We start from the raw sequence: 26,727 nt of genomic DNA, 5'->3' as shown, positions 1-26,727 counted from the left end.
GACATGAGCTTCTGCCAATCTACATAGTATATTCTTCAACATATGAAATAATTACAGTACAGAATTTAACATCTCCAGTGGTGGAACATTTTAATGAGTCTTGCCTTTTTCTTCTTTTTTCTTTTAGTACAACTGTAGTGTCCCTGGGGTGCTCTGAGCTCTGAATGTGCAACCCAATTCCTGCACAGAGCAGTCTCCTGCTCTTATCAACACTGCACAGCCTGTGAAGCCCTCACTGCGACTCTGTCCTTTGCCACAGTCATGAGGTTCAAATTCTCTCTCATAGCCTTAAGCCTGGAAGTTGTTATGATTGTTTCATTTGCATTATTTGTTGAATATGAGACATCCCAGAATGGTTCCCAGAAGAGTGCTTCCCAGCAGAATGCTTCCCAACAGAATGCTGCTGCCCAGCAGAATGCGTCCCAACAGGGGAACACCTCAAGTCCAGCAAAAGAGGACCAATTTTTTCAGTTGTATCCTTGTGAGTAAGCAATTTACTTCTTATACTACTCTGCTTCTTTGTGGTCTTTCTGTAAATATTTAAATATGCTAATATTTGTTATTACATTTTTGAGGTGTTGATAGAATTGCGCGCTATTTATGAGTGTCGTGGGCATTATATATTCCCATTAGGACACTCTTGTCTTCTGTCTACAGTGAAAGTGTTTAAACAGAATCTGTGTTTGTTCAAATGGCAGCATAAAGAGCTCAAAATTAACGTAATTTATGTTTTTTTAAATTCATTGCATTCCTAACACTAAATAACCATCTTTGCTTTTTTGGTTTCTTTACTCACTCTGTAAGAAATAAAGATGTTGGTCACCATCCTCAAATGAAGGAGCCAAAGGCAAATTCTGTACAATAACGATAAAGGTAAAATGGAGTGAAGAAAGGAGAGCCAGAATTTGACTTTGGATCTTTAATAAATATAAGTAGCAAGAATGCAGTATAAAAATGTATTCAAAGATAGAACAATTGCAACCTCATTATAGTGAGACACCATTGTCTATTGCACATGGGAGCAAGAGGATGCAAGGCAGTATAATGAACAAGCTGTCAAAAATACTCTCTAACGTTAATGTTATTAAAATAAAATTATATAAAAAACCTTAAGAACCTAGCATTTTTATGATCCAATTAGATATAAACAAAGATATTTAGTCTGGGGATCTAGCCCATATATACACAGCCACCAAGCCCAGATAATATTGCTGAGGCCAAGATGTGCATGCTGACAAGAGCCTGATATAGCTGTCTTCTGAGAGGTTTTTGCCAGAGCATGGCAAATACAAAGGTGAATGCTCACAGCCAAACACTGAACTGAGAGTGGGGTCCCCCCTGGAGGAGTTAGGGAAAATATTGAAGGAGCTGAAGGGCTTTGCAACCCCACAAGAACAACAATACCAACCAATCAGAGCTCCCAGGGACTAAACCACCATCCAAAGAGTACACATGGAGAGACACATGGCTCCAGATGCATATGTAGCAGAGGATGGCCTTGATGGGCACCAATGTGGGGAGGAATCCTTGGTCCTGTCAAGGCCCCACCCCCCAGTGTAAAGGAAAGTCAGGGAGGGGAGGGGAGAAGAGGTGGGTGGTTGGGTGGGGGAACACCCTCATAGAAGAGGGAAGGGGGGATGAGATAAGGGGATTAAGGATGGGAAACCAAGAAAGAGATAACATTTGAAATGTAAATAAAAAATATCCAATAAAAAAAAGAAAAGAAAGTACATTTAGGCTGATGAGTAAAGTTACTGGAGTTTTAATTTATATATTCTGTGTCATGTAATATTATGAAAAAAGATAGTTTTTTATTGAAAATGGTGAACATTTGATTTAAAACATAGAATCCTTCATTGGGAATAGAGACTGATGGAAAAGAGCAATTGAGCTTCCAGTTCAGAAAATCAGACTATGATATTGTTAATATATGTTAAGGACCATTTACTAAAGGATTATCATGAGCCTGACGCCGACATTAGCTCACCTTCCAAGAGAGATACTAACTAGAAGACCATTATTTCTACATTTTTAAATGAAGCTCAATCAACTTTAAAACTTTAAGTCATTTGAAATGGTAATTGTAATTACTGTTTATGATACCTGTCTAAACATATTAAAACAGTGCTTTCATGTCTATGTTTTTCAGGAGTACATGTAGTGTAAGCTTTCTCATTGATGAGTTATGACCAACGATGACTTAGCAAAGTACAACATTCAAAATTAAGGGTAGAGTCAGGATCACAGGCCACATTCTGAACCCAGATACCTTTATTCTTCATAGACATTTAATACTATACTTGATTAAATTTAGAGACAAATAAAAGAAATAGAATTATTTCAAATTTTTATGCCAATGCATAATGTACGTTTTAGTCATTCACCCATTGAATAAATTCTTTAAGCAGCAAGAATGCAGTATAAAAATTTATTCAAAGATAAGACAATTTCAACCTCATTATAGTGAGACAACACTGTCTACTGAACATGGGAGCAAGAGGATGCAAGTCATATAAATATCAAGCTGCCAAAAATACTTTCTAACATTAATGTTATTAAAATAAAATTATATAAAGACTTTAAGAACCTAATAACTTCCATGATTGAAGCTGAAAGAAACATTAAGCCTGAGGTCTAAGCAAAATTTCAGTTTAAAATGAGGCAAAAGTAATGAAAAATGAAAAATGTTAATTATCCACTAGCTAAACAATAGTTGATTAATTTCTGGCTTTTAGTGTACAGGCTGCCAATGGGAGCTAATACTGACTGAACATATACTGGCAGTTTTCTAAGCCCATACATATTAAATCTCACTAAACACATTTACATAACTATAACTATGTAAATAAAGGTAATGGGTATGTATATTAATTTTTCTTGATCTTCATGAACATGGAACATTTATATGTAATATGTTTTATATATGGTGATTATATCACAGAATGCTATTTTTAAAAGATATACTCACAATTACAACATTCATGTCATTTGCTAAGAGCAGGGAATTTGTTAGTATTATAATATAGTAAGAAAATATTCATTATTCTGATTCTGTAAAGAATTTTCTATGCTTTATGAAATAGGCAGTAAATAGTACAAACAAAGTCGGCATAGTCTGTGTCTTCAAGAAGTCTTAATGGAAGAGGGTGTGTGTGTGTGTGTGTGTGTGTGTGTGTATGTATGTATGTATGTATGTATGTATGTATGTATGTATGTATATATGTGTTAGGCGATAATAAAATGCCACGCTTTGTTTCCGTATTTCCTCCCGTGAGTATTTCGTTCCCCCTTCTAAGAAGGATAGAAGCCCCATAGGAAGAACAACAATATCAACCACCCAGACCTAGGGACTAAACTACCAACTGAAGAGTAGCATGGGGGAACCATGGCTCCAGCTGCATATGTAGCAGAGGATGGCCTTGTAGGGACATCAGTGGGAGGAGAGGCCTTTGGTTCTGTGAAGGCTCAATGCCTGACTGTAGCGGAATGCCAGGGCGGGGTTGGGGGGACGGGTGGAATGGGTGGGTGGGAGAACACCCTCATAGAAGCAGTGGGTGTGGTAACGGGATAGGGGCCTTCTGAGGGGGAAACCAGAAAAGGGGGAATAACATTTGAAATGTAAATAAATAGAATATCCAATAAAAAATCAAAAAAAGAAAAACAACGGCCTTTGAGGATTGGTTACTTTATTAAGAGACTGAAAATATCAGGGCATTAGTGCCTAATTGACATTTAAACCACACCGGTGATATTTTACTACACTAAAATCTTTTACTTTCACTTTGAGCGGATCAAGGATCCATGGGTAATTTCGAACATTCTGCACTTTTTGTCTTTTTTTTTTTTTTTTCCTTGGAGCTGAGGACCCATCCCAGGGCCTTGCGCTTGCTAGGCAAGCTCTCTACCACTGAGCTAAATCCCCAACCCCCATTCTGCACTTTTAACACATTATTCTTTTGAAATCCGTAGTGACTCAATATGTCATATAAATGTTGAACATACCTCATTGTAAAGTATATACTTACTTACTTCTTATTTACATCACCACCAATTTTACTAAAAGGTCCCAGAGAAGTCACAGGCAATCAGTAAGTTTAAAGTAATGGAGACAAATCTTTAAGTTTGTATTTAGAATTCTAGCTTTTCAGGAAGCTTGGAAGGTTTCCTCACAAAACAACGTCAAAAGTCAGCTTTGTTACTTGAAATGGTAGCCATTATTTATTCGTTTATAGAAGATGCCTGCTAAGTACTCAAGGGAGAATTCTAAGTCACAGGACAGTCTCTTCCCATATAGCACTTAGCTCCCATTTCATTAGATGATAATTCAGATCAGAGCTCAACAAGCACAAAAAGAGCTGTTTCTTCTGTCACTACATTTCAGAAGCATGTTACACATATTTACATCACACCTATTAACATTAAACATTAAAACATTAAACTTAAAACATTAAACTGGCATGTAGGAGAGGGTCATTAATTTATGAAGTTAGTAACGTTTGCTACTTCATTACAGAATCCTTCATGAACAATCTGACACCTTTTAACTTTGCTTTCTTTCTGCTAAAGACACAGAGGCTTATATGACATCTTTACCATAGGTAGAAATATTGATGCAGTGAAAAAAATCATCTTAAATTGTCATGAGAATAGTTTTATCTTCTCAGATTGTCTGAGCATGTCTCCTAAGCACTCAGATGTCTATCTAGCATCTATCTGTCTGTCTGCCTGTCTGCCCATCCACCTACCTATCTATCTATCTATCTATCTATCTATCTATCTATCTATCTATCTATCTATCTATCTATCTATTTATCTATCTATCTATCTATCTATCTATCCATCTATCTGTCTGTCTGTCTAATCAAGTACAACCCACCTTTGTGAAACACTGGAGGTATAAAACTCCAAAGAATTTACACAGCACTCAAAATTATTCCGACTTTTCAGAATATCAAGATATATAAAACTGTGACTTATGTTTCAAATTGCCATCTCGTAATTTATTCCTACGTTTATTCAGAGAATATTCACTTTCTTTTGCAAGATCAGGACATAAGCAATGAGCAAGTAGTAGATAGCAGTGGAAACGGAAAGAGGATCAAATTAATAACTTGGAATTTTCTATAAAAGGAAGACAGAGAAGAAGGCAGAACATTAGCCCTACAGGAGAATTGTAACTAACTACAAAAAGTGACATGGGCAAGAAAGATGGCTCTACCAGGTAGCTTGCCTACCATAAAGTCTGACAACTGATTTCCATGCCCAGATGAAAAGAGAAAACTGACTCCTACACATTGTCTTCTAACGTGCATGCTTTGGTATGTACACACATACACACCACACACACCACATACAAACACACACATCACACCACACACACACACACACACCACACACCACACACACACACCACACACACCACACACCACACACACACAGACACACAGACATATACACCCCCACACACACCCCACACCACCCACACACACACACCATGCACACACACACACCACACCACACACATACACCACACACCACATATCGCACACACACACACCACACACACCACACCACACACAGAGAGAGAGAGAGAGAGAGAGAGAGAGAGAGAGAGAGAGAGAGAGAGAGAGAAAGGGAGAGGGTAAGTGACTGATAGATAGATAGATAGATAGATAGATAGATAGATAGATAGATAGATAGATAGATAAACAGAGAAAGAGATAGACAAAGAGAAAAGGAATATTAGATAAATGAAAGTATAATTTTAAAAGGCATTAATGGTAGATGTATAGAAAATTGCAATTTTGGCATTACTTATGTAATAATGTATGCCACCAAGCACATCAATGAATTGTGAAGCTACTGGATGAAGTTCAATGAAAAATATTCCGTTCAAATCATCTGCAGGATTCACTGCCCAGACACACTCCTAGTTATAGGACAAAGGAGCATTTATACCGGAGAGATCTGACAGTCTATGCTTAACCATGTGAGCTCACTCACCATTACAAACGCTGCATCTCGTGGATCCAATGGCCAGTGCACAATACCTCCTTACTGATAAAATGCTTAGTATGACTTAACTATGGTTAACAACCAAATCCTGCCAGGTTGTAAATTATGCTCCATGCACTGCAAAATAAAACCACCAATGAAAGGAATGTGGGATGACTTCCTGGTCAAAAGGTAAATAAAAGAGAAACAAATAACAAAAATGCATGTGAATCTTAAGTAAAATAAGATTCAGAAACTCAAATATAATTTCATAGGCTTCTTGTACCAGGCTTGCAGCTCTTGTAAGCAGATATGTTGATATTGTTGTCATTCACCATGACTCGGTGGATTCATGCTGAAATTACTAATCGCATATATTAACATATTACATTATCTACTTGGAACTATTGTTGAAGATTTTGAATATGGGTACATATACCCCTACTTGTAGAATGAGGAAAAAGCAAATCTTACCATCTTACCATTTGGAGATGGTTGATACATAGTTCCCTAAGAATGCTATTCACTCAGAAAAGATGTGTTCACTTGGGTGGTTCTCTGAGTCTTGTGCTCCCTTAGCTTCTTTTCCTTCTGTTGCTTTGTCTTGTCCAACTTTGATATGATAGTTTTTGCTTTATCTTATATTTTATTTTGTTATATTTTTTAAATAGGTAAGTGAATGAAACTCTAGACATTTGGGTAAAGGGGTTAACAATTAAACTGTCATTTATACCTGCTGAGAAAGAAGACTCGGTTTGCTCTAATGGAGTGACACTGGGCATATCAAGGACTCCAGGACACATATAGCTCATGTTCAGGGATAGTTGACCAACAAGTAATGGATGTCACAGTTTTGTGTGTGTGTGTGTGTGTGTGTGTGTGTGTGTGTGTGTATGTGTGTGTGTGTGTGTGTAATGAACTTAGAAGGTTGTGTTTATATATTTATCCATGTTTATATACATATCTGTACGTTTGAGTCATTTGTGTGTAGCAAAAATAATCAAAAACAAAGAGACTATCAATTTGATAGGGCATAGGAAAGGGACAAGTGATATAATTATATTTTACTTTATATTTAAAAAGGAAATAACAGAACATGTATAAAATAATAAAAATTAAAGTTTCCTCTTGGAAAACTTTGGATCAAGAACAAGCCAAATTTGAATTCTCTACATTGTTACCTTTGTCTCTCACAACCCATAACCTGTTTATTATGTGCGTCTGAAGTCTATCTGTCCTTGAAAGGAGCTTTGTTATGTATTTTTTAACCAGCACAGAAAGCATGGTATGAGAAAGGAATGAGACATTAATTTCTACAGAAATTTGTAACAGGTTTTTACAAGTATCTTTGTTAGTGTTCTATTGCTATGAAAAAAACACCATGACAAAGGCAATTTTCATAAAAGAAAACACTTAATTGGGGCTGGCTTACAGTTTCAGAGGTTTAGTCTATTATCACCACGGTGGGGAGCATGGCAGGAGGCAGGTAAGCATGGTGATGGAGAAATAGCTCAGAGCTACATTCTGACCCAAAGGTGACAGAGAAGGCGACTGGGGGAGCGGGGAGAACTGGTCCTTTTTAAAAGGTTTATTTATTTATTTTATGTATGTGAGTACACTTGTAGCTGTCTTCAGACTCATCAAACGAGGGCATCGTATTCTATTACAGATGATTGGCGTCACCATGTGGTTGCTGGGAGTTGAATTGAGGATCTCTGGAAGGGCACTCAGTGCTCTTAACCACTGAGGTCCAAAACCGGGCTTTTTAACTTCAAAGGCCACCCACTTGGATCCAAGCATTCAAGGATATGAACCTATAGGGGCCATTTTCATTCAAACCATTACAAAAAAAAAAAAAAAAAAAAAAAAAAAAAAAAAAAAAAAGTTACTTTAAGAGTCCCAACTAACCCAAAAAAGTACTCAAAACTTCAAACAGATTTATCAGCCTATATCTACATGTTGCTCCTATGGTTTATGAGGTATTTGTTTTATTTAAGGTTGATTTCAAATTGCTGTCACTTTCAGCAAATTACATAACACACACACACACACACGGGGAAAGAATGTGTGTGTGTGTGTGTGTGTGTGTGTGTGTGTGTGAGAGAGAGAGAGAGAGAGAGAGAGAGAGAGAGAGAGAGAGAGAGAGAGAGAGAATGAATATCTAGTTAGTGGCATGGAACAGTAAAACAGAACAAAATTTTTAAAAATTTTCAAAATTAGTACTAATGAAAGATATGCTGCTATTCTTGCTGCCGCTGTTGATAGGATGGGGATGGGAATGATGACGATAGTGATTATGATGGAAATAATGGTGATAATGGTGAATGTGGAGATGGGGATAGAAACGATGGTAATGAGGACGACAATGATATCCTGGTAGATTTGATATCCCCCTTAAAGCCAAGCCCTTTGTTTGAAGCAAAGTGTAGAATTCCAAAACTGAAATCATTAAAAAGTAATAAGTAGCTTTAGAGATATGGCCCTGTGGTTAAGAGCACGTTTTATTTTTGTTTATTCCCATCACCTACCTTTGAGCAATGCACAGCCTTCTCTAGCTCCAGTTCCAGTGTATCTTACATCCTCTCTGGCTTCCACAGACACTAGACATGCAAACGTACACAGACACAGTGCAGGCAAGCACTCATGGACATAAAATAAAAAATAAGTAAATTTCAAATAGTTATACCAGGACACAGTTGGCCAATGTGCAGGGATTACTTAGCACTTATTTTCTTTTCATCTTCAAAAAACCCTTAGTATACAAGGAAGTTACAAAGAAATATCTTTGATAAAATAGGGATTGAAGTTATTAAGTAGTTTTCCAAAAGCCAGGTGTTGTTAGAAAACAGCTTAATCCGAACTGAACTCTGGGTATTTATTTTGTTTTTCTGGTTTATTTGGGGAGCAGTATTTATTTATGTACTTATTTGCAGGGGTGGGAAGTTGTTTTGTTTAATTTTTGCCTTTAAAGCCTGTTACAGTCAAACCCCTCCATTATATTATGTGATATTGATTTATAATTTAGAATTCTGGATTTATCTAGCAACATAAACCTTCTGTCTCCAGCAATTTCATCATCAAAATATTTGGCCTCCTTTAGTGTCAGTTCTCCTCCTCCTTTTCTTATAGGAGAGAGACAGAGAGAGAGACAGAGAGAGACAGAGAGAGAGAGAGAGAGAGAGAGAGAGAGAGAGAGAGAGAGAGAGAAGACAGTCATTGACTGTCTCCTGTCTCTTCTCTTTCTCTATCTTATGTTCTGAGAGAAGTTCTCTTGAGGAATCATGGCTGAGGCTGGCTACCCAACGAAACCCAGGAATTCCTGTCTCCTCCTTGCCAGGGAATGGTTTACAGACAAATGCCTGAGTCCAGCTTTTTATATCAGCTCTGGAAAACCAAGGCCAACTCTCTGTGTACAGAAAGCACATTGCCAACTGTGCTGTCTTCCCCAGCCCAGTGTCAACTAACTTCTAAAGGGCAAAAATACATTCTTCATGGGATAAGAAGTTTACTCAGTGGAGATAAGATCAAATGTCTTGTTTCCCTTTGCTCTGAACAAATTGTAGAGCTTAAAGCAGTTGACACATGGACTAGAGTTATCTACAGAGAGGGAACCTTACTTGAGAAAACGCATCCATAAGATATAGGACATTTTCTTAATTAGTAATTGATGTGGGAGGGTCCAGTGTATTCTTGCAGCCCAGAATTCTGTCTGAAAGCAGGCTGAGGAAGCCACCGAAAGCAGGACAGTAAGCAGCACCCTCCATGGTCTCTGCATCAGTTCTAGGCTCTAGGTTCCAGCCCTGCTTGAGTCCCTGTGCTTCAGTGATGACTAGCAACATGGAAGTGTAAGCCCGATAAACCCTTTCATTCCCAACTTGCTTTTTGGTCACAGCATTATGCTGCACCAATAGAAACCATGGAAGAGCTCCCTTGGTGTTCTCAATTACTTTGATGCTTCACTAAGCTCTGAAGGGCACACTCTGACTCCAAGCAGGAGCATAGGAAGCTATGACAACACTAAGACTTTATTTAAAAATAAAAGGCAGAGCCTGTGCTTGGGTCTCAGGTTACAGGAAGCAACTGGAGAAGAGAGCAAGGAAAAACTCGCATCCTCTTCTAAACCAGTGTGAGCGAGGCAGAAGGGAAACAGTTGGAGGGGAGGGTACTGGGGTGAACATGAATCAAAGTACAGTGGTGTGTGTGTGTGTGTGTGTGTGTGTGTGTGTGTGTGTGTGTGTGTGTGTTTGTGTGTGTGTGTGTTCACTTCTACAAGCGTGCCTGCGTGCATGCACTTATGAGGAATTTGAAACTTGGTCCGTTGCTCAGTGCCCCTACACACAGCCCTGCCCTGCCACCACCGCCACTCGGTTAAAATAAGAAAGTTTTACTGCACCTCTCTGCATCCTTATAAAAGCATGAATTGACTCATACGAGGGTTTTGACTCATACGAGGGTTTCTCAAAAGTGGCACTGTTAACATTTTGAAATAGAGAATTCCTTGTGGAGGGTTGCACCCCATCAGATCGTAACAACCCAAATCCTGTCAAATGCATTTTCCGTACAAAATCAGATCTCTGCAGAGAGCCATTGATGGAAAAACACCTTGGAAACTCTTTATAAACTTGTAGAATACTAATCTCTTCTGAAAGAATAACGATTTTTAAACTATCCCCCACTGACCCTGCTGTGAGGGCAAGTGTACCTCACAAAAAAATAACACCATAAAAGAATAACATCACATGTTATGGAGAAGTAGTTCAGCCATAGACCACCTGGCCTGGATAAAGCCCGACTCAACAGTCCTGAGAAAAACAAGAGTTAGGGTCAGCTCGCCCCAGATGCAGGGTGGCCTAGAGTTGAACTGAGCCCAAATTAGATCATGTGCGCCAATGTAAACAAACCAGGGAAATTGCTTTACTTTGTATAACTGTTGCCAACTACCTATGTAATTTTCCCTATAAATACCTTCCCCAAATTGCGCTCAGGGTGGACTCCTCTGTCTCCTGTGTGAGATATGTGTCGTCCCCAGAGCTCTGGTTCCTCAAATACACCTCTTGTTTATTACATCACGACCGGTTTCTAGTGAGTTCTTGGGGGTTGCGTCGTCTCGAGATTTGAGTAGGGGTCTTCCCCACCCCGGTGGTCTTTCACTCAACCCTACTGGCAAACCCATGAGTAAGTTCGGCTTTTCCTCAAAACGAGTTCACTTCATTATTTTAAAGCAGAGCCTTGTTGCACAAAACCAAGTGGGTATTTGCCGGGTTTCCATTCCCCAGCTTAGTGCAATCAACTATCAACCAGGTACTGCCTTCAGATCGCATAAGCAACTTGAATACCAAATAAGGCGCTTATGCCCTCTTGTGGCGGGAATCAGTAAAACAAATTGGAGGCAAAACCAAATTAAAAAAAAATATAAGTTGCTTCCCATATGATACATGAATTCTTCTGCCATATATAAATATCTAGCCTTCCATTAAAAGGAATGCAAATAGAACCTGAAGAATAATTCTCACCAATGAGAGATATTACAAAAGTTGGACAAGATGTTTCAATGGCTTAGGTACTTAATAGTTTAAAGCTAGTAGATTACAGAAGGAAACAAAAGAACTCTAAGAAAAAACATAAAAGATATTGAGAACAATAGGACTTTGAATACTGAATTAAAGCCAAGGTAAAGGGTCCAAATAGAACTTCTGGATCACATGCCCTCCTTTCCAAGGCTGAGGGAACACCACCTAAGAGGGGATGGGAAAAAAAAAAAAACATTGTAAAAGCCAGAGGTGAGAGAAGTTTGCTGCCAAATAACATCCTCAGAACACGACATTTTCAGTTCTGAACTCGCAGCAACTGTGACTTCCTGCACTGGCCACATAAGCCAGTCAACACTACAGAACAGAATGAGAGGGACCCAGGGGCTCCCACATCCAGCTGAGGTTGAGTCCGTTTTCTTTAGGGTTTTAACCCATAGTAAGTTGCCCATGCTCCAGTAGGTGGCGCCCTATACCCATGCTGCACAATGAATTATTTTAAAAGTAGAGGGAAGAAAAAAACTGAATGAAGAAGGGAGTTCTGGTATGACATAAATACACTTTACTCACATACGCAGCTACGGAGGGAAAAACATTAAATACCAAAACGGAGAAGTAAATAAAACTGGATCTATTCTACCATTATGATTACAAACAAGAACAGGGCACCTAACTGGGTTTTGGGCCCCAGATCACACATTAAAATAAAGTAAATAAAACAAGGTGCAGAGCTAGATGACCATTTGAACAATATCTAATCCAAATCATCCTTTTAAAGGGAGATAATGTAGTTCCAGAAAGATTTGGCAAAGTCATGGTTAGGAAGCATAAAGCAAGTTTCTTGTTGTTAATTTGTTTTCATTGCACTCCAGTGGAATCTCCCATCAAGTATAAACACAGAAAAGTTAAATGGTGGTAAGGCAACTTTAAAATAATACACACACTTGGTCAACTATATTTCAAATATTTAACGGATTGATACTACTTGGCGGCTATTTAGCAGTAAGTATCTTCCAGGTTCTGGGATTTCTGAGAGAAGTACAGGATGAGGTCAGTACTCATATGGGATACATGTTTGGGGGAAAAAGGGCCTTGGCTAATCCCACAGCAGGCTCTGAAACATGGCTCATCCAGAATCAGGGCGTCCTCTCCCTCCCAAGAAGAAAAAATGCCCTCCTGCATCAGTCTTTGGTGAACTCTGTTCTGGAACAGAGATGACTTCAAATAAGATAAGAGCATTGTTCAGAGTGACTGAATAATGTGGGGCTGCCATGAGAGGAGCCAGGGGAAACAGTAGATAAAAGCTTTTCTGAAAGGTGGGTCTGAACAGCACTTAGCAACTTTAACCACAGTAAGCACGTCTGAATGGAGACCCACTCCAGTCTCTGGGCTTGGTTGTAGAATGGAGGGAAAGAGGAGCTACACAGGTTAGTCTCTGAGGGCCAAAGTAAAAACCAAAAAAGTGTTTTGCTTTGGGCATCTTGGCATGCCTACCTTGTTCAAATAACAAAGGACTGGGAAAATTCAAACGTGACGCAGACAAATGTCAGTTCCAACATTTGTGTAGACTAGTTGACCTCTAAGGCTGGCTTCTAAGGAACATGATTTCTAGGCACATCTTCTCTGTGCCTGTTTCTGTCTAATTCTGTCTGTAAATTCTGTGAATTGTTTAAATACCCATCCACCACTTATTTCTTATTTCACTTCCTTTCTCTGCTCTCTCTCTCTCTTTCTCTCTCTCTCTAAAATAGACTAGCAGGCAAGTAATTAATTGATTGATTGATACATAGATAAATAAAAAAATCTCCACAAAAAACACACACAAAGCCTACAAAAACACAAAATTGGAAACCATAATATATAAGCAGGAAAAGATCAGAAAAAAAACTCAAAAAAGCAATATTTATAAAAAAAAACAAGCTATATAAGTGTGGATTTCATTGCTAAAATTTTATGTTATATGGTTCATTCAAACATTATGCTTTCCAGCTATGAGCTTCTTGAAGCCGACGTCTGGGTGCTGGCTACCTTATGCTTGATCATGACTTAGTTGAATTGCAAGTCCATCCCACTGGAAATAAGTCTGTAAAGTAGGTTCTACTGGAGTTGCCAGACGTTAAGTGACCTGCCCAACGTCACACAGACACACAGTAGAATTGGGACAGCTAAACTGAGAACTCCAGACAAGTCTTATATTTATTCCTCAAGGGGAAACATCCTATATGCTGATTTAGGGCTTCAGGTTGACTTTTTAAAAAATGCTACAAAGATATTTTTTTGTTTAGCTAAAATTTCCAGAATTAATACTCTGTATACATCTGAAAAGTGGAGACTAGTCCATTCCAATATTTGTTTGTCCATCAGACTGTTACTATTTTGTCTCTGATATGTGGAACCATCCATCTAAGTTCAGGGGAGCAAAGAATGAATGTGCCCTAGCCCCTTCAATCAATCCGGAGTAGGAAAGGGTTAATTTCATTTCTAAAGTCATCACTGAGAAAAGTCACAGCAGGAACTTATGATAGGAAACTGAAGCCATCAGAGGACCCCTACTAATTGGCTTACTCCCTGTGGTTTGCTCAGCCCAATCTTTTTTATACCATCCAGGACTGCCTACCCAGAGATAGCATCATCCACAGTGAACTGGCCCTCCCACATCAACAATTAATCAAAAAAATGTCCCACACAGTTACCTACAGGCAATGTGATGGAGATTTTTCTCAACCCAGCTTACTCTTCTCAGATAATGTAAGCTTGTGTCAAGTTGTCATGACAGTTAATGATCTCTTGCAGTTTTATGCAAAGGTAAAAGCATATACTAAATATTATAACACAACCTTTGGGGTTCTTCTTACACAAGACTTTTCTTCCTCTTCTCTTTTTCAGTATTCCAACACGTGCATGTCATGATATTTGTTGGGTTCGGCTTCCTCATGACCTTCCTGAAGAAATATGGTTTCAGTGGTGTAGGTTTTAACCTCTTTCTTGCTGCTCTGGGTCTCCAATGGGGTACCATTGTACAGGGCCTTCTTCACAGCCACGGACTAAAATTTCCCTTCAGAATCAAAAAGTGAGTATACTTGAATGTGAATACATGTGCCCTCACCTTCAAGTTCACATGTTAAAATCCTATCTCCTAACTCAGGGCATAATTAAATAATGAAAGCTCACGAGTTTGAACTGGGATTAGTGCCCAGTTCAAACCTACAACTTAGTGTGTTGTTTTGGTGTGCTATTTACTCTTTATTCAATCCATTCTTTCTTTCACCCTCAGTATGATAAACGCAGACTTCAGTACAGCCACAGTTCTAATTTCCTTTGGTGCTGTCCTGGGGAAAACAAGCCCCATCCAAATGATAATCATGACAATTCTGGAAATTGCTGTATTTGCTGGCAATGAACATCTTGTTACTGAAATATTTAAGGTAAGGGTAAGAAAATATATATATTTATTATGGTCTGATTATGAGTTCTGGATACTACAAGCCATGGGTACCCACTCTACATAAGGGCAAGAGTGCCACCAGACCAAATAGTAAGAAATAGTCACTCTCTAGGGAACATTTATTGCAAGATAGGGCAAGGGAACTTGCACATTATATCATTTCATCTTTATAAAACCATGAAAGGTAAATATCATTGTTATTACTATTTGTCCACAGTAAAATGATTGCAGATGCTAAATTATTCACCTGAGTCTCAGTCTGATTTAAACCACATTTTTCTAACTCTATCAACTCATTTGATTAGACCATGTTGCCTATCAATAACTGAGTCCCACTTACATTTAAGCAACTGTGTAAATGGTCCTATTTTATATAATAGAGACTTATATGGACTCAATTTTTTCTTCTCTATGAAATGTCACTGATTCCTTTGAAAATAATATGTAGGCTATTTCTCACCGCTCTGATGTACATTTTCCACTTATTTATGCTTATATTGAACAATTGGTTCAAGAGCTAATATTTTCACTTTCTTTGAAGTATTGGTGGTTTGCCAACAAACAGAATTAGTTAAGGTTTCTATCTCTACAAAACCAATCAAAAACTTGCATATCCTCTCTATGTTAAATTTCTCCTTAGGACAAATTATCTGAGAGGACTGGGGGGGGGATGAATTTTGATTCATGTCTTCAGAGCTTTTATTTAGCCTACAGGTCCTTGACTCTATTGTTTCTGTGCCCAAAGAGAGGCAGACCTTCACATTGATGGCATTCATTACAGTAAAGCAGCTATGCTCCTGGTAGACAGGAAGCAAAGGGACTGGGGACAAAAATTATTCTTCTAATGGCATACTTCCTACAGTTTCCATCAAGTTCTAGTTGTCTACTCAATTACGGAAGCTTTAGTCAAGGCATCCATTGAAGGTATCAAATCCCTCATGATACGACCAGATTCCCAAAATCACATCTCTGGACACTGCTGCACTGAGGACCACGTTTCCAACACACATGAGTGTTTGGATATCCACAACACATATATAAACTGTAGCATGCACACCCAGCCAAAGATATGGAAACATAGAGGGAAGTGGGATACTCAGAAAGACTGTCGAATGTAGATTCAAAAGCAAGGATAGAGTTTCTCTGGGAAAGTGAAAACCAAGCTAATACACTGGAATTTCACCAGTCACTAAGGAGGAGACATGCACTTAATGGCAAAGGAATCTCAAGTACAGAGGTTCACTGTAGTGGTGCACTAAAGGAGGAAAAGAGTTGCAGTGCACGAGAGTAGTTGGCTAGAAACTGCTGGTGCTACCATTGTAAGAAGATGAGATCAGCCAAAGTCCCTATAGGCTCAATGTACTGCTTATGCAAAGACTAACTTGGTGGATTCTGAGGAAGAAATGGGAGGGGCTCTTTTGCTACAAATCAGTGAGCATTTATAGAGTGATGCAGACTTATATGGCATCTGTAAAGTCCAAATAAAATTAATGGTCAGCTATCTCTCCCCTGAAACAGTAAGCTAAAGAGAAGCAAGGTTCCTGTATGGAACTGTTCAGAAAAGTTTAAAGTTGAGAATATATATGTGCTAGAGCGGTAACTGAACTCCATTCAGTGACGTTTCTCTTCAAGGGCACTGGATCTTTGTCCAAAGATGGAACGAACTAGACATTTCTTCTGCTACACCACTCTGAAGATCTTAACTAAATTTGTGATGGTTTTCATACCGTAGTTTGCATACAGAACTGCTCCTGGCTCAACATTCTAGATTTTCTCTCTAGAAACACAAAATGGAGAATGCTTAATTAAAGCCATACCAGACCCTAAAACAGGAACTTAATTCTCTTCAAATTAGTATTGGAACTCAGGAGGGCTTCATGTGTTAAACAAAAATAATGTGGGAAACTGACCTTTGTCAGGTTCAAGTCTTTGAGGTATAGTTATTTAAAGGCATAGGTAAATGAGCTCTAACTACAAAGCCAAATAAACGTAAATCATTTTTTGTTTTGCATCAAGCATAATGCCTCATTCTTCCCTGAGCACTTCTTCAACCTGAAATAGCCTAGTGACTTTTGGGTGCTCAGTAAGAGCCTGGCTCTTAAGGAATATGGGCTCAACCTAAAAACCAACACAACTCTATTAGGAAGATAATATATCCCAGATTTATACATTCTAAATTTTGGGGACATTTAGTAATTTTTGGTAGTCACATCACAAGAAGTACCTCACCACTGCATGCCTCAAGAATTTGTAGTGTCTTTTCTCATTTAACTGCCTCGTTTTATCTTTTCTTTAACATCTCCTACACAATTCTCTCATTGTCTTTTTGACTGTATCGAGAACCAGTTTCACCTCTGTTTCTGCAAATGCATTTTTGTCGTGGCAGGCCTCTGACACTGGGGCGTCAATGACAATCCATGCCTTTGGAGCCTACTTTGGCTTAGCGGTAGCAGGTGTCTTATATCGGTCTGGCCTCAAACATGGACACCCAAATGAAGAATCTGTGTACCACTCTGACTTGTTTGCCATGATCGGTGAGTAAAAGGAACCTGATACTTGTCTATTTGGTGATACCTACACTTGAACATGTGTCTGAAGATGCTCCGAAGGTCTCTTTTGGAGATTACTGTTTTATGGTGGGTCAGTAGTCCCTCTTCTGGCTGGCTTTTTGGTGATCAAGCCTTCTACAATGACAGACATCAATTCCCAGAGCAAGCTACCCTTTAAAATGATTTTTCCTATAATAACTAACACCATTTATGATTTACAGGAACACTTTTCCTGTGGATGTTTTGGCCCAGCTTTAATTCAGCCATTGCTCAACCTGAAAATAATCAGTATAGGGCCATTGTCAACACATACATGTCCCTTGCTGCCTGTGTGATCACAGCCTATGCCTTGTCCAGCCTTGTTGAGCGCCGAGGCAGGCTGGATATGGTAAGTGTCTACATTCAACCAATGGGAACTTCCTTAATGTCAACAGTTGCATTTTGGAGAATGGTTTGAAAATAATATTCATTCATTCACTATCTACTTTGCTAGGATGAAGTCAAGGAATTCACAGTTTTGTAAGTTATGCTGTCGTGTAAAAATCAGACAAAATGGATTTTTTTTTCATAATAAAACTAAGTGCTTTTAACTCTATAGAAATTCCCCACTAATTCTTGGCTTGTCAAAGAGTAAGACTAGTAAGTCAGACTGGATGTTGGCTCTATTTTCCCACTTATAGGTGTTCTCAAAATAAGAGCAATCTTGTGCAGTCCCTGGTATAATTTCCTTCCTCAGTGGATGGCCCAGCACCCTTGCATGTCTGAGCAGCACCAACTGAGCTCAGTAGGGTCTCAAAAATTGTGTCGATAGGAGGGGGCATGTTATAATACGTATATATCATGCAGGGAAATTTGGAGGAAAAAAGTAGGAGGTAATTGTGATTATACTTCATTGCGTGTGTGTGTGTGTGTGTGTGTGTGTGTGTGTGTGTGTGTGTGTGTGTGTGTTAAGGAAAAAAAATAAGCAGAAACAATAATCCTAAATAAGGCTCTAGGAAAGGGAAATGACAAGTTGGAGGTGCTAGCTAAATCCAAACCAGAACTTTAATAAGATTGAAGTAATGGTAGGTTTTTGGTTTTTTTTTTATGTTTATGTAAGATGTTGATGCTGGAGGAATGTAGACATATAGGAATTCTCTGAAGTGATTTTTGCAACTTCTGTGTGCCCAAAAAGTAACATTACATCTGTTTTTCAAGTTTCTTGCCTCAAGCTTCTTGCCTGTGAGTTAGAAAAATAGTTATTCGAGATAAAACCTCAGATCAAGCACTCTTCGTTTTCAACCTAGAATAGGAAGTGAATGCTGACTTGCATATATTTTTAAAGTATTTTTATGTTTATGGTTGTTTTGCCTGCAAGCATATCAGTGGACCACATACACACAGTGCCCATGGCAGCAAAAAATGGATATTGGATCCCTGGTAACTGGAATCACAGAGGAGTTGTTAGCCACTGTGTGGGCTCTGGGTACTGAACCTAGGGTCCTCTGGTAAAGCAGAAAGTATCCATAAATACTGAGCCATCTTCGAAATGGCATACATAAAGCAAGGATAAGAATATATATTTCAACTCTTTACAATTTGTGTCATAAGAAACAACTGTCAGCCTTTTTTTTTTTTTTTAATTTTACTGAACAGGTACTCTTTTTAAAATGACAGATACCCAACTCTTTGGGTATAGCACCCAGACTGTAGCCTCTGAGAATTCTGGTGAGCTAAAATTGGTTCTTTCCCCAATCACAGACATTTCGGGCCATAATATGTCTCGAGGAAAGAAAAAAAAGTGTGTTTGTGCATGCGCGCACGTGCGTACGTGCGTGCGTGCGTGCGTGTGTGTGTGCGCGCGCGCATGTGCGAACAAACAACTAACCCAGGGTTCACTGGACCCTGCTTTCCTCCAGTCTTTCTGACATGGCCTCATCCCACTCTCATTCATGGTTTTCCCTCATGCAGGTACACATTCAGAATGCTACTCTAGCAGGAGGTGTGGCTGTAGGCACATGTGCAGACATGGAAATCCCGCTATATTTTGCTATGACCATTGGAAGCATTGCAGGGATCATCTCAGTGCTTGGATACAAGTTCCTTAGTGTATGTACGACAACTCTATTGAACCAAACCTTAAATCTGCCTCACTATCTTCTCATGCCCAACCAGTGGGATTCGTGGAATGAGTGGAAAAGACATATATTGTTCCCTTCCCTATGTGCCTTTCCCTGAAGGCCAGTTATTTTCCTTTCAGAAATACCACGCATGCTGCAGACACGCAGTGACTCTTGGCTGACCTCTGTGTGGAGAAGGGAAACTGGTACTAGTTATCAGTAACTAAGCATGAAGTTAATGTTATGGGTTTATGCTAATTTCTTTTTAAAAAGTTCCAGAGACTCTTTGAATTATGTTTTTTGTGAACTTTGTGTTCCAATGAGGCAAAGGAGATGTTCCTAGAGGATGGGAAAGTGAAGCCATTCCCTTCCAATCCAGACACTAAGGACCATATTATTACCAATCGTATGTTTGGCATGGGTGCATTTCAATTTCACAAGAAAATCAAAGTCCTGGATAAAATGTCCTCTTCTGAGAAGAGAAAGAAATGGAGAGATGAGGGGAGAGAATACAAAATAGCAGACAGCAGATGCGTTGGATAAAGAAAGGAGTGCTACAGACTTTTTAAAATATAACATGTGTGGACATTATGCTAATGAGTAGCTTTTGGCTGTTTTTATCAGAAATTCAAAGTTTTAAAAAAAGAAGTAAACATGAACATGATGGGGTATTAATTTGGTTTAATATCATAACATTGTAACTATCCATTTATATTGAGTAATGATAGCACAGCGTGTGTCTTATATATGTGGGATAAGATTTTATAAATATATTCTTCTACACAGTGGTTTGCTCCAGTATGGAGTTCTGTCTGCCTTACAAAATAATGACCTTCCTCTCTTTCACAACCTTAGCCACTCTTAGCTCATAAACTGATGATACACGATACATGTGGGGTTCATAACTTGCACGGCTTACCCGGTGTGTTTGGAGGCCTTGCCAGCATTGTGGCCATAAGCTGGGGGAAGTCTACAGTGTGAGTACAAACCAATGTGTGTTTCTCCCTGGTCCTGGGCTTTGTCATTGTGTTGGTTGAAATACATCCTGATGTGGGTGGGCCCCTGTTATTCCTCTTGTTGTCTTCGTTAACATTCTAGGCTCAAGGAGACTTAGGGGAGAGGATACCACTAATGAATCTTTTCAAGTTACCTCCTTCCCCAGACTTCCCTTGTTTACTCTTTCATCAACTCTGTTACCTGCCTGCTTTGAGAGAAATACCATGCTAGCGATGCCTCCACATTCAAAGTTCAACAGCCGTTCCTTCAGTACCCATACACATTCCACAGCCATTTATCACATCCTTCTGTCCCCAACTTATAATGGCTTTTTAAAGTTTTACATTTATTTACTTGGGGTGTGTGTGTGTGTGTGTGTGTGTGTGTGTGTGTGTGTGTGTGTGTGTGTAGACAGAAGTCATGTACATGTCATATGTATATGTGGAAGTCTGAAGGTAGCTTGCAGAGTTGATATTCTTCCTTCCACGTGGATCCAGGTATCCAACTCAGGTAGTAGGACATGACAGCAATCTTTCTCATGCACTGAGCCACCTCCTGGCCCTCTATTTTATTATCTTTATTTTAAGGCCATAGTTCTCAAACTGTAGGTAGAGACCCCTTTGGGAGTTGAATAAATCTTTCACAGGGGTTGCATATCAGATATCCTGCAGATTAATAATAGCAGCAAAATTATAGTTATAAAGAGGAACAAAAATAATTTTATGGTTGGGGGTCACCATGACATAAAGAACTACATCAAAAAGCTGCAACATTACAAAAGTTAAGAACCACTATTTTAAGATAATTGCCTTTGGTATTACCAATATATTCCTCACTGTCTTCATTGCCTTCCCCTAACATGTAGGCTACACTTTAGCTTTTCTGATGTTATTAGTGAGCCTTCTAATTTCACTAAAATTGCTTATGTGCAGTGGTAAGGAAATGGCAGCTATGTGGTTTTAGACATTATTCCACTTACCCTGTCTAGAAGAGGAGTTTAGGAACTGATAGTCGGTAGATTTTTATTGTATGAATGAAATCAAGGATCAATCTTTTTAAGGTCTGTAACTCCTTCTGATGAACGCTTTACTAACCATGGCTAGTGAATGACAAAGAAAATAAAAATAGAAAACCACAAGTGACCACACGTTTCCTTGTAGGTAAAACAATCCGTTGTCTTCAAGACAGCAAACACACACACTTTCAGTAGACAAGGCTTGTTTGTTGCCATTCATTCTTAGGAAAACATCTAATTCTTTGACTTTGATTACTTAGGTCCACTATGGCTATGCAGGGAGCAGCACTGGGATCTTCCATTGGATCAGCAATTGTTGGAGGTTTGGTTACAGGTCTGTATCAAAAGGGAATATTTAGCTGGGTTCCATGGTATATGCTTATAACCATGGCTACTTGAGAGGTTAATATGAAAGGACTGGGACTTCTGGACCACTTTAAAAGTATCTCAAAACAATAGGAATAAGAACCATATGAACTCTTGCAAGTACCCTATTACTCCATTACTTAGCAGAAGATTCAAGTTCACTGGTAAATCGTGCTAACTAATTATGTCAGCTAAAAGAGGTGTCTTCATAACAGTCTTCTAATTAATTAGAATGAAGCCTCCTCTTCATGTGCTTTGTTCTCCCTCTGCCCACACAGGTCTCATTCTAAAGCTACCTGTCTGGAACCAGCCACCTGACGAGTACTGCTTTGATGATTCTGTTTCTTGGAAGGTAATGCACAGAATTCAAAACGAGAATGTAAATGACAGTTCTGTCACCATTCGGGTGGCCAAGGACCCTTTTGTTCTTCCTGAATCAAAATGATGAGTAGGCAAGGAGGACTTTCCGAATACTGGTCTCTAGCATCTTCTGCTCTTTCCTGCTTGGTAGTGTCTGCAGGGACAGCAGCTAGGTAGAAACAATGGCAACTGGTTCTCTGTAGAGTTATAGTTCTTATGTAGGATTAGAATATCAGGACCTTTACTGCAATTAATCATCCACCCTCAGCAGCAGCCATGCTATTATTCCCATCCTTGGCCTAGACCCTTGATATAGGAGACTTCATTGTGCTTTTGAACTCTGATGGTGACAAGGCTTTTAGGTCCCCTTTTCTCTCCTGTAGTCTTAGCTGGCCCTTCTCTCTCTCTCTCTCTCTCTCTCTCTCTCTCTCTCTCTCTCTCTCTCTCTCTCTCTCTCTAGCCTTCTGCTGGACACCTTCTTCCACCTTGGCTGCTTTTGAACTGTCCACCTGATTCTTCATCTAAGACACTCAACAACTTAGCTGCCGCTAGGATGAGTAGCCAGAGTGTCATCGTCTGCTCTTTTGTTTCTGATGAATGCTAGGGCCTTTCGGGAATCACAGCCACTTTGGGAAGCAGACTCCAGGCAAAAATTAGGCCTCTTGGAAGATGGGTGCTGAGAAGCAGTCACTGAATGTACACCAGGCTTCTCTGGGGGCTTAGACCAGCCTGGAAGCAGGCACTGCCCATCCCACACTTCTACCAAGTCCGCTGCTGAATTCTCTGCTGTGTCTGCTGCTTGGTCCAGTGCTGCATCTCCAGCCTTACAGCAGCTATCTACATTGCTGCTTATCCACTTGGCCTGTCAGCTTTTAAATTCTTCATACCACTACCACAGTCAGCTGTGGTGGTGCACCTTTTCAATGCTAACGCTCTGGCGGCAGAGGCAGGTGGAGCTCTTGTGAGATGGAGGCAAGCCTAGTCTACACAGCAAGTTTCAGGCCAGTGGGCTATTGGGAGAAAGAGGGGGAGAGAGAGAGAGAGAGAGAGAGAGAGAGAGAGAGAGAGAGAGAGAGAGAGAGAGAGAAGAGAACTAGAAATGAAGACAAAAGAAAGAAGGAAAGAAGAAAGGAGGGAAGGAAGGAAAGAAAGGAAGGAAGGAAGGAAGGAAGACAGGCAGAGAGAAAGAAAGGAAGGAAGAAAGAAAGAAAGAAAGAAAGAGAGAGAGAGAGAAAGGCGAAAAACAAGCTCCTCATGCCACTTGCCATTGCCACTCTACTGTCGCTGCTGCTGTTTTCATATTACCAGCTCAGCTTGTAACTACTCAAAGATAAGATTACTCAAGAGTAGCCATGCATTAGTCTGATACACAGCATCTGCAGAGTCAATGCTGCAGGGTCTCCCGGCAGACTCACTGGATGGAGCTGAGCAGCATGCCCTTATAGTGAGATAACGGATAATTGGAAGATCTACAGCTGTGTTGTTGTTGATGCTCAGCCTTATCCTAGCAACAGTCACACCCACCGAGGCTTGAGTTTGGAATAAATTGTAGCCTTGCCTCTCAGCATCCGTCATACATTTTTTTTTTTTTTTGCCAGCACTAGAGAAAATGCCCTCCCTCTGGCCAGCATGGAGACAAGCTGTAATAGCTCCAACTGGGGTCACTGTGCAATTTTTCTGTGATTTTCTTAGGGCATCTGTAGAATGCATGAGACAGCTAGTGCTAGCTTTAAGAGTAAAGCAGTAAGAAAAAAAAAAAGTAAAGCAGTTGCCTGTTAGATTGATAGCTTTTTTGATCAAGATCTATCCAGGAAGACTGAGCCTAACAGCTGCTAATTCAGACTCAGAATCATTACCCCCAATGTGCTTGTTTACTCACAGGAAAACAAACACCAGGGATTCTTTTGAAATAACTTAAAGAACTTAGAATTAACAGAAATTTTAACAGCTTTTTGTACCATGCACTACAGTGCTTGGCTGCCTAAGAAGTGAGTTCTACTTAACTGTCTCAATCCCACTGAGGAAAACTTTGCTTAAGTCCTATGCTTGTGTAGCATGTATGTAATAAAACTGCCTGAACTTCCTAGTCGCAGAAAGAAATAGGCAGTTCATCTCTCCAGAAAAAATCAAAAGTTAAGGGCTGGAGATATGGCTCAGCGGTGAAAGGAGGTTATTTCTCTTGCAGAGGAACTGTGTTCCCCAGCATCCACCAGCTCACAACCACCTCCATTTCCCAGGCGTCTAAAACCCATTTCTGGCCTTCAAGGCTACCTACATGTACATAGTGCACATAGATGCAATGCAGGCACACACGTACACATGAATTAAAATAAATAAATGAAAAATTAGAAAAAGTTAAATTACTTTCTGAAGCAGAAGATAAGTAAACACGGAACTTAACCAACAAGTGTCATTTCTGTTCTTTCATACCAATTCTTTAAAAAGGTGCTCATAGAAGAAGGTGGTCAACAGTTTGATGTGTTGTATTCAAGGTAAAAGTAGGATGAAAAACCAGATGTACTGTCTGAGGCTGAAGGCTTTTAGAAAGCACACATCAAAAGTAGCGAACTTAAGGTTCTTTTCATCCCTCACATTATGACTGCTGACCCTAGGGTCGTTTTCTCACAAAGCATTTTCTTCACATCTTGAGTGACATAGAAACTTCAACAGATTAGTTGGAAAACTGGGTTTGGGAAGAGGAAATGAAATCAAAATCGGTGAAATAAGCGATTTGTTTTTATATTTATATTTCCTTTAACTCAAATAATTTGACATCAAAGTTTTTCTAAGCAAAGAAAACACCTTTGCTTCAGTATTAACTTATGACAGTGCCAGCAACAGAACCATTAAGAGCCACATTACTGTTTTTGTTTTTCAAGGTTCCCAAATACAGAGAACTGGATAATTACTTCTTTCAACACGTGACTCACAACCATGTGGAACACGAAGTCTAAATACCATTCCTAAACTCAGCATCCTCAGACTTACCAAGAAGAGTCAAGTTTAAAGAAACCAACGCTTGGTATACAGAGAGATAGGCATGGCAATATAAAATATAAATACATAAAATGCCTTTAGTTTTGGTATTATTCCTTGGTGTTCAAATGATTTCTCAGTCGACAGAAAATTGCTCACAAAGCAGTCTATCCTAGGCCCTAAGGATGACTGCAAACAAAGAGGTTCCTAATGAATGTTTGATTGTTTTCTTGATAAATTGCAAAAGAGATGAATCATAGAAATCAATATTTCTTGATCATATCAGACTTTATCCACTTTTTAGGTGAGTTTTCATTGTGGCATCTTTGTGCACGTGTGTCATAGCCCTACCCCTACCCACTGCAGTCCCTCAAGATTCTTCGCCCCCTCCAGCTAGGTCCCTTTCTTCCCCGACTTATGTTGTTCTATAACATGCATTTTATCTGCAACCCTTTAGCTTTTTAATGTACATGTCTTCGGTTCCAAAGAGTATAAAATATGTCAAAGGACATATTAAGGAATCTATTCTAGAAAAATGAAATAAATCTATGTAAATAAAAGGTAATATTAATGTTCTAGTTAGCACCATTTTAAATCTTAAAAACAGCCGCAGTAATGTTACACTGTTGTTTGCATATTCTTATCCTTGATACCTTTTTATGGTTATTATTTGTAATAGGAGTTTAAAGGCCACCTGTATAAATTTTCAAATGATTAAATGTTATCATAAAATAAGCTATTTGTCTTTATCTCTTCTTTATATGATTGAATCCATTTTACGAGCACATATACTCACACCTCATACTTAATGCATATTAAAAATGTGTGTTCCCTATAAAAATCAAATGACCTTTTTGAAGTATAACTTTTAAAGGACTGCATTTGGAAATGTTGACTGGCACAGTCTCACTAAACCATTTTTATAAAACTCAAGTAACTTTTTTTATATTTAGAGTTTTTGATATTTTTTTCCATCCTCCAGTCCTGAAATCTTAACAGACACTAACTAGGTACCAAAAAACATATGAGCGCTGGCATGATCACTGGGGTGTTCCTTCCTGAAGACTAGAACTGAAAACTATACCCAAAGGTGAATTATTTAAATGTGTCATATAGGCAAAATCTGCTGTCCCCTCCCTTCATCACCTTTACAAAGAAACTTCTCCCTTGCCAAAGTTACCAAGGTTCCAATTAAACCTTGGACTTAGAGCATCCAAATTTTGTCTTTTCACTCAGGGTTACAATTCTCTTATCCACAGTAGTGCATTGCCATTCTTTTAATTAACAGGATGTTTTTATTGGAAACAAATAAGAAAGCATACTCCTGAGCAAATTTGTTCAGAGTTACTGTAGTGAAGCCCAATAATTGCCAATGTATTTGTATATGCTTAGTTTTTAT

At 39.1% G+C, this 26,727-nt stretch overlaps 1 protein-coding gene across 1 annotated transcript; it reads left to right on the top strand.

The window, feature by feature from the left end:
• The first annotated feature begins 240 nt into the window (after positions 1-240).
• Rhag (Rh associated glycoprotein) lies at positions 241-26,063 on the top strand. Its single transcript, XM_032899475.1, has 10 exons — positions 241-481; positions 14,409-14,592; positions 14,797-14,947; positions 17,354-17,501; positions 17,738-17,904; positions 19,467-19,604; positions 20,471-20,592; positions 21,887-21,960; positions 22,271-22,344; positions 25,232-26,063. The coding sequence occupies exons 1-10, from the start codon at positions 262-264 to the stop codon at positions 25,304-25,306; spliced, it is 1,353 nt and encodes a 450-aa protein (XP_032755366.1). The 5' UTR covers positions 241-261; the 3' UTR covers positions 25,307-26,063.
• Positions 26,064-26,727: the final 664 nt, after the last annotated feature.

Source organism: Rattus rattus, chromosome 4 (assembly GCF_011064425.1).
Source record: "Rattus rattus isolate New Zealand chromosome 4, Rrattus_CSIRO_v1, whole genome shotgun sequence".
Lineage (NCBI taxonomy): Eukaryota > Metazoa > Chordata > Mammalia > Rodentia > Muridae > Rattus > Rattus rattus.
This window is presented reverse-complemented; position numbering and strand designations above follow the sequence as displayed.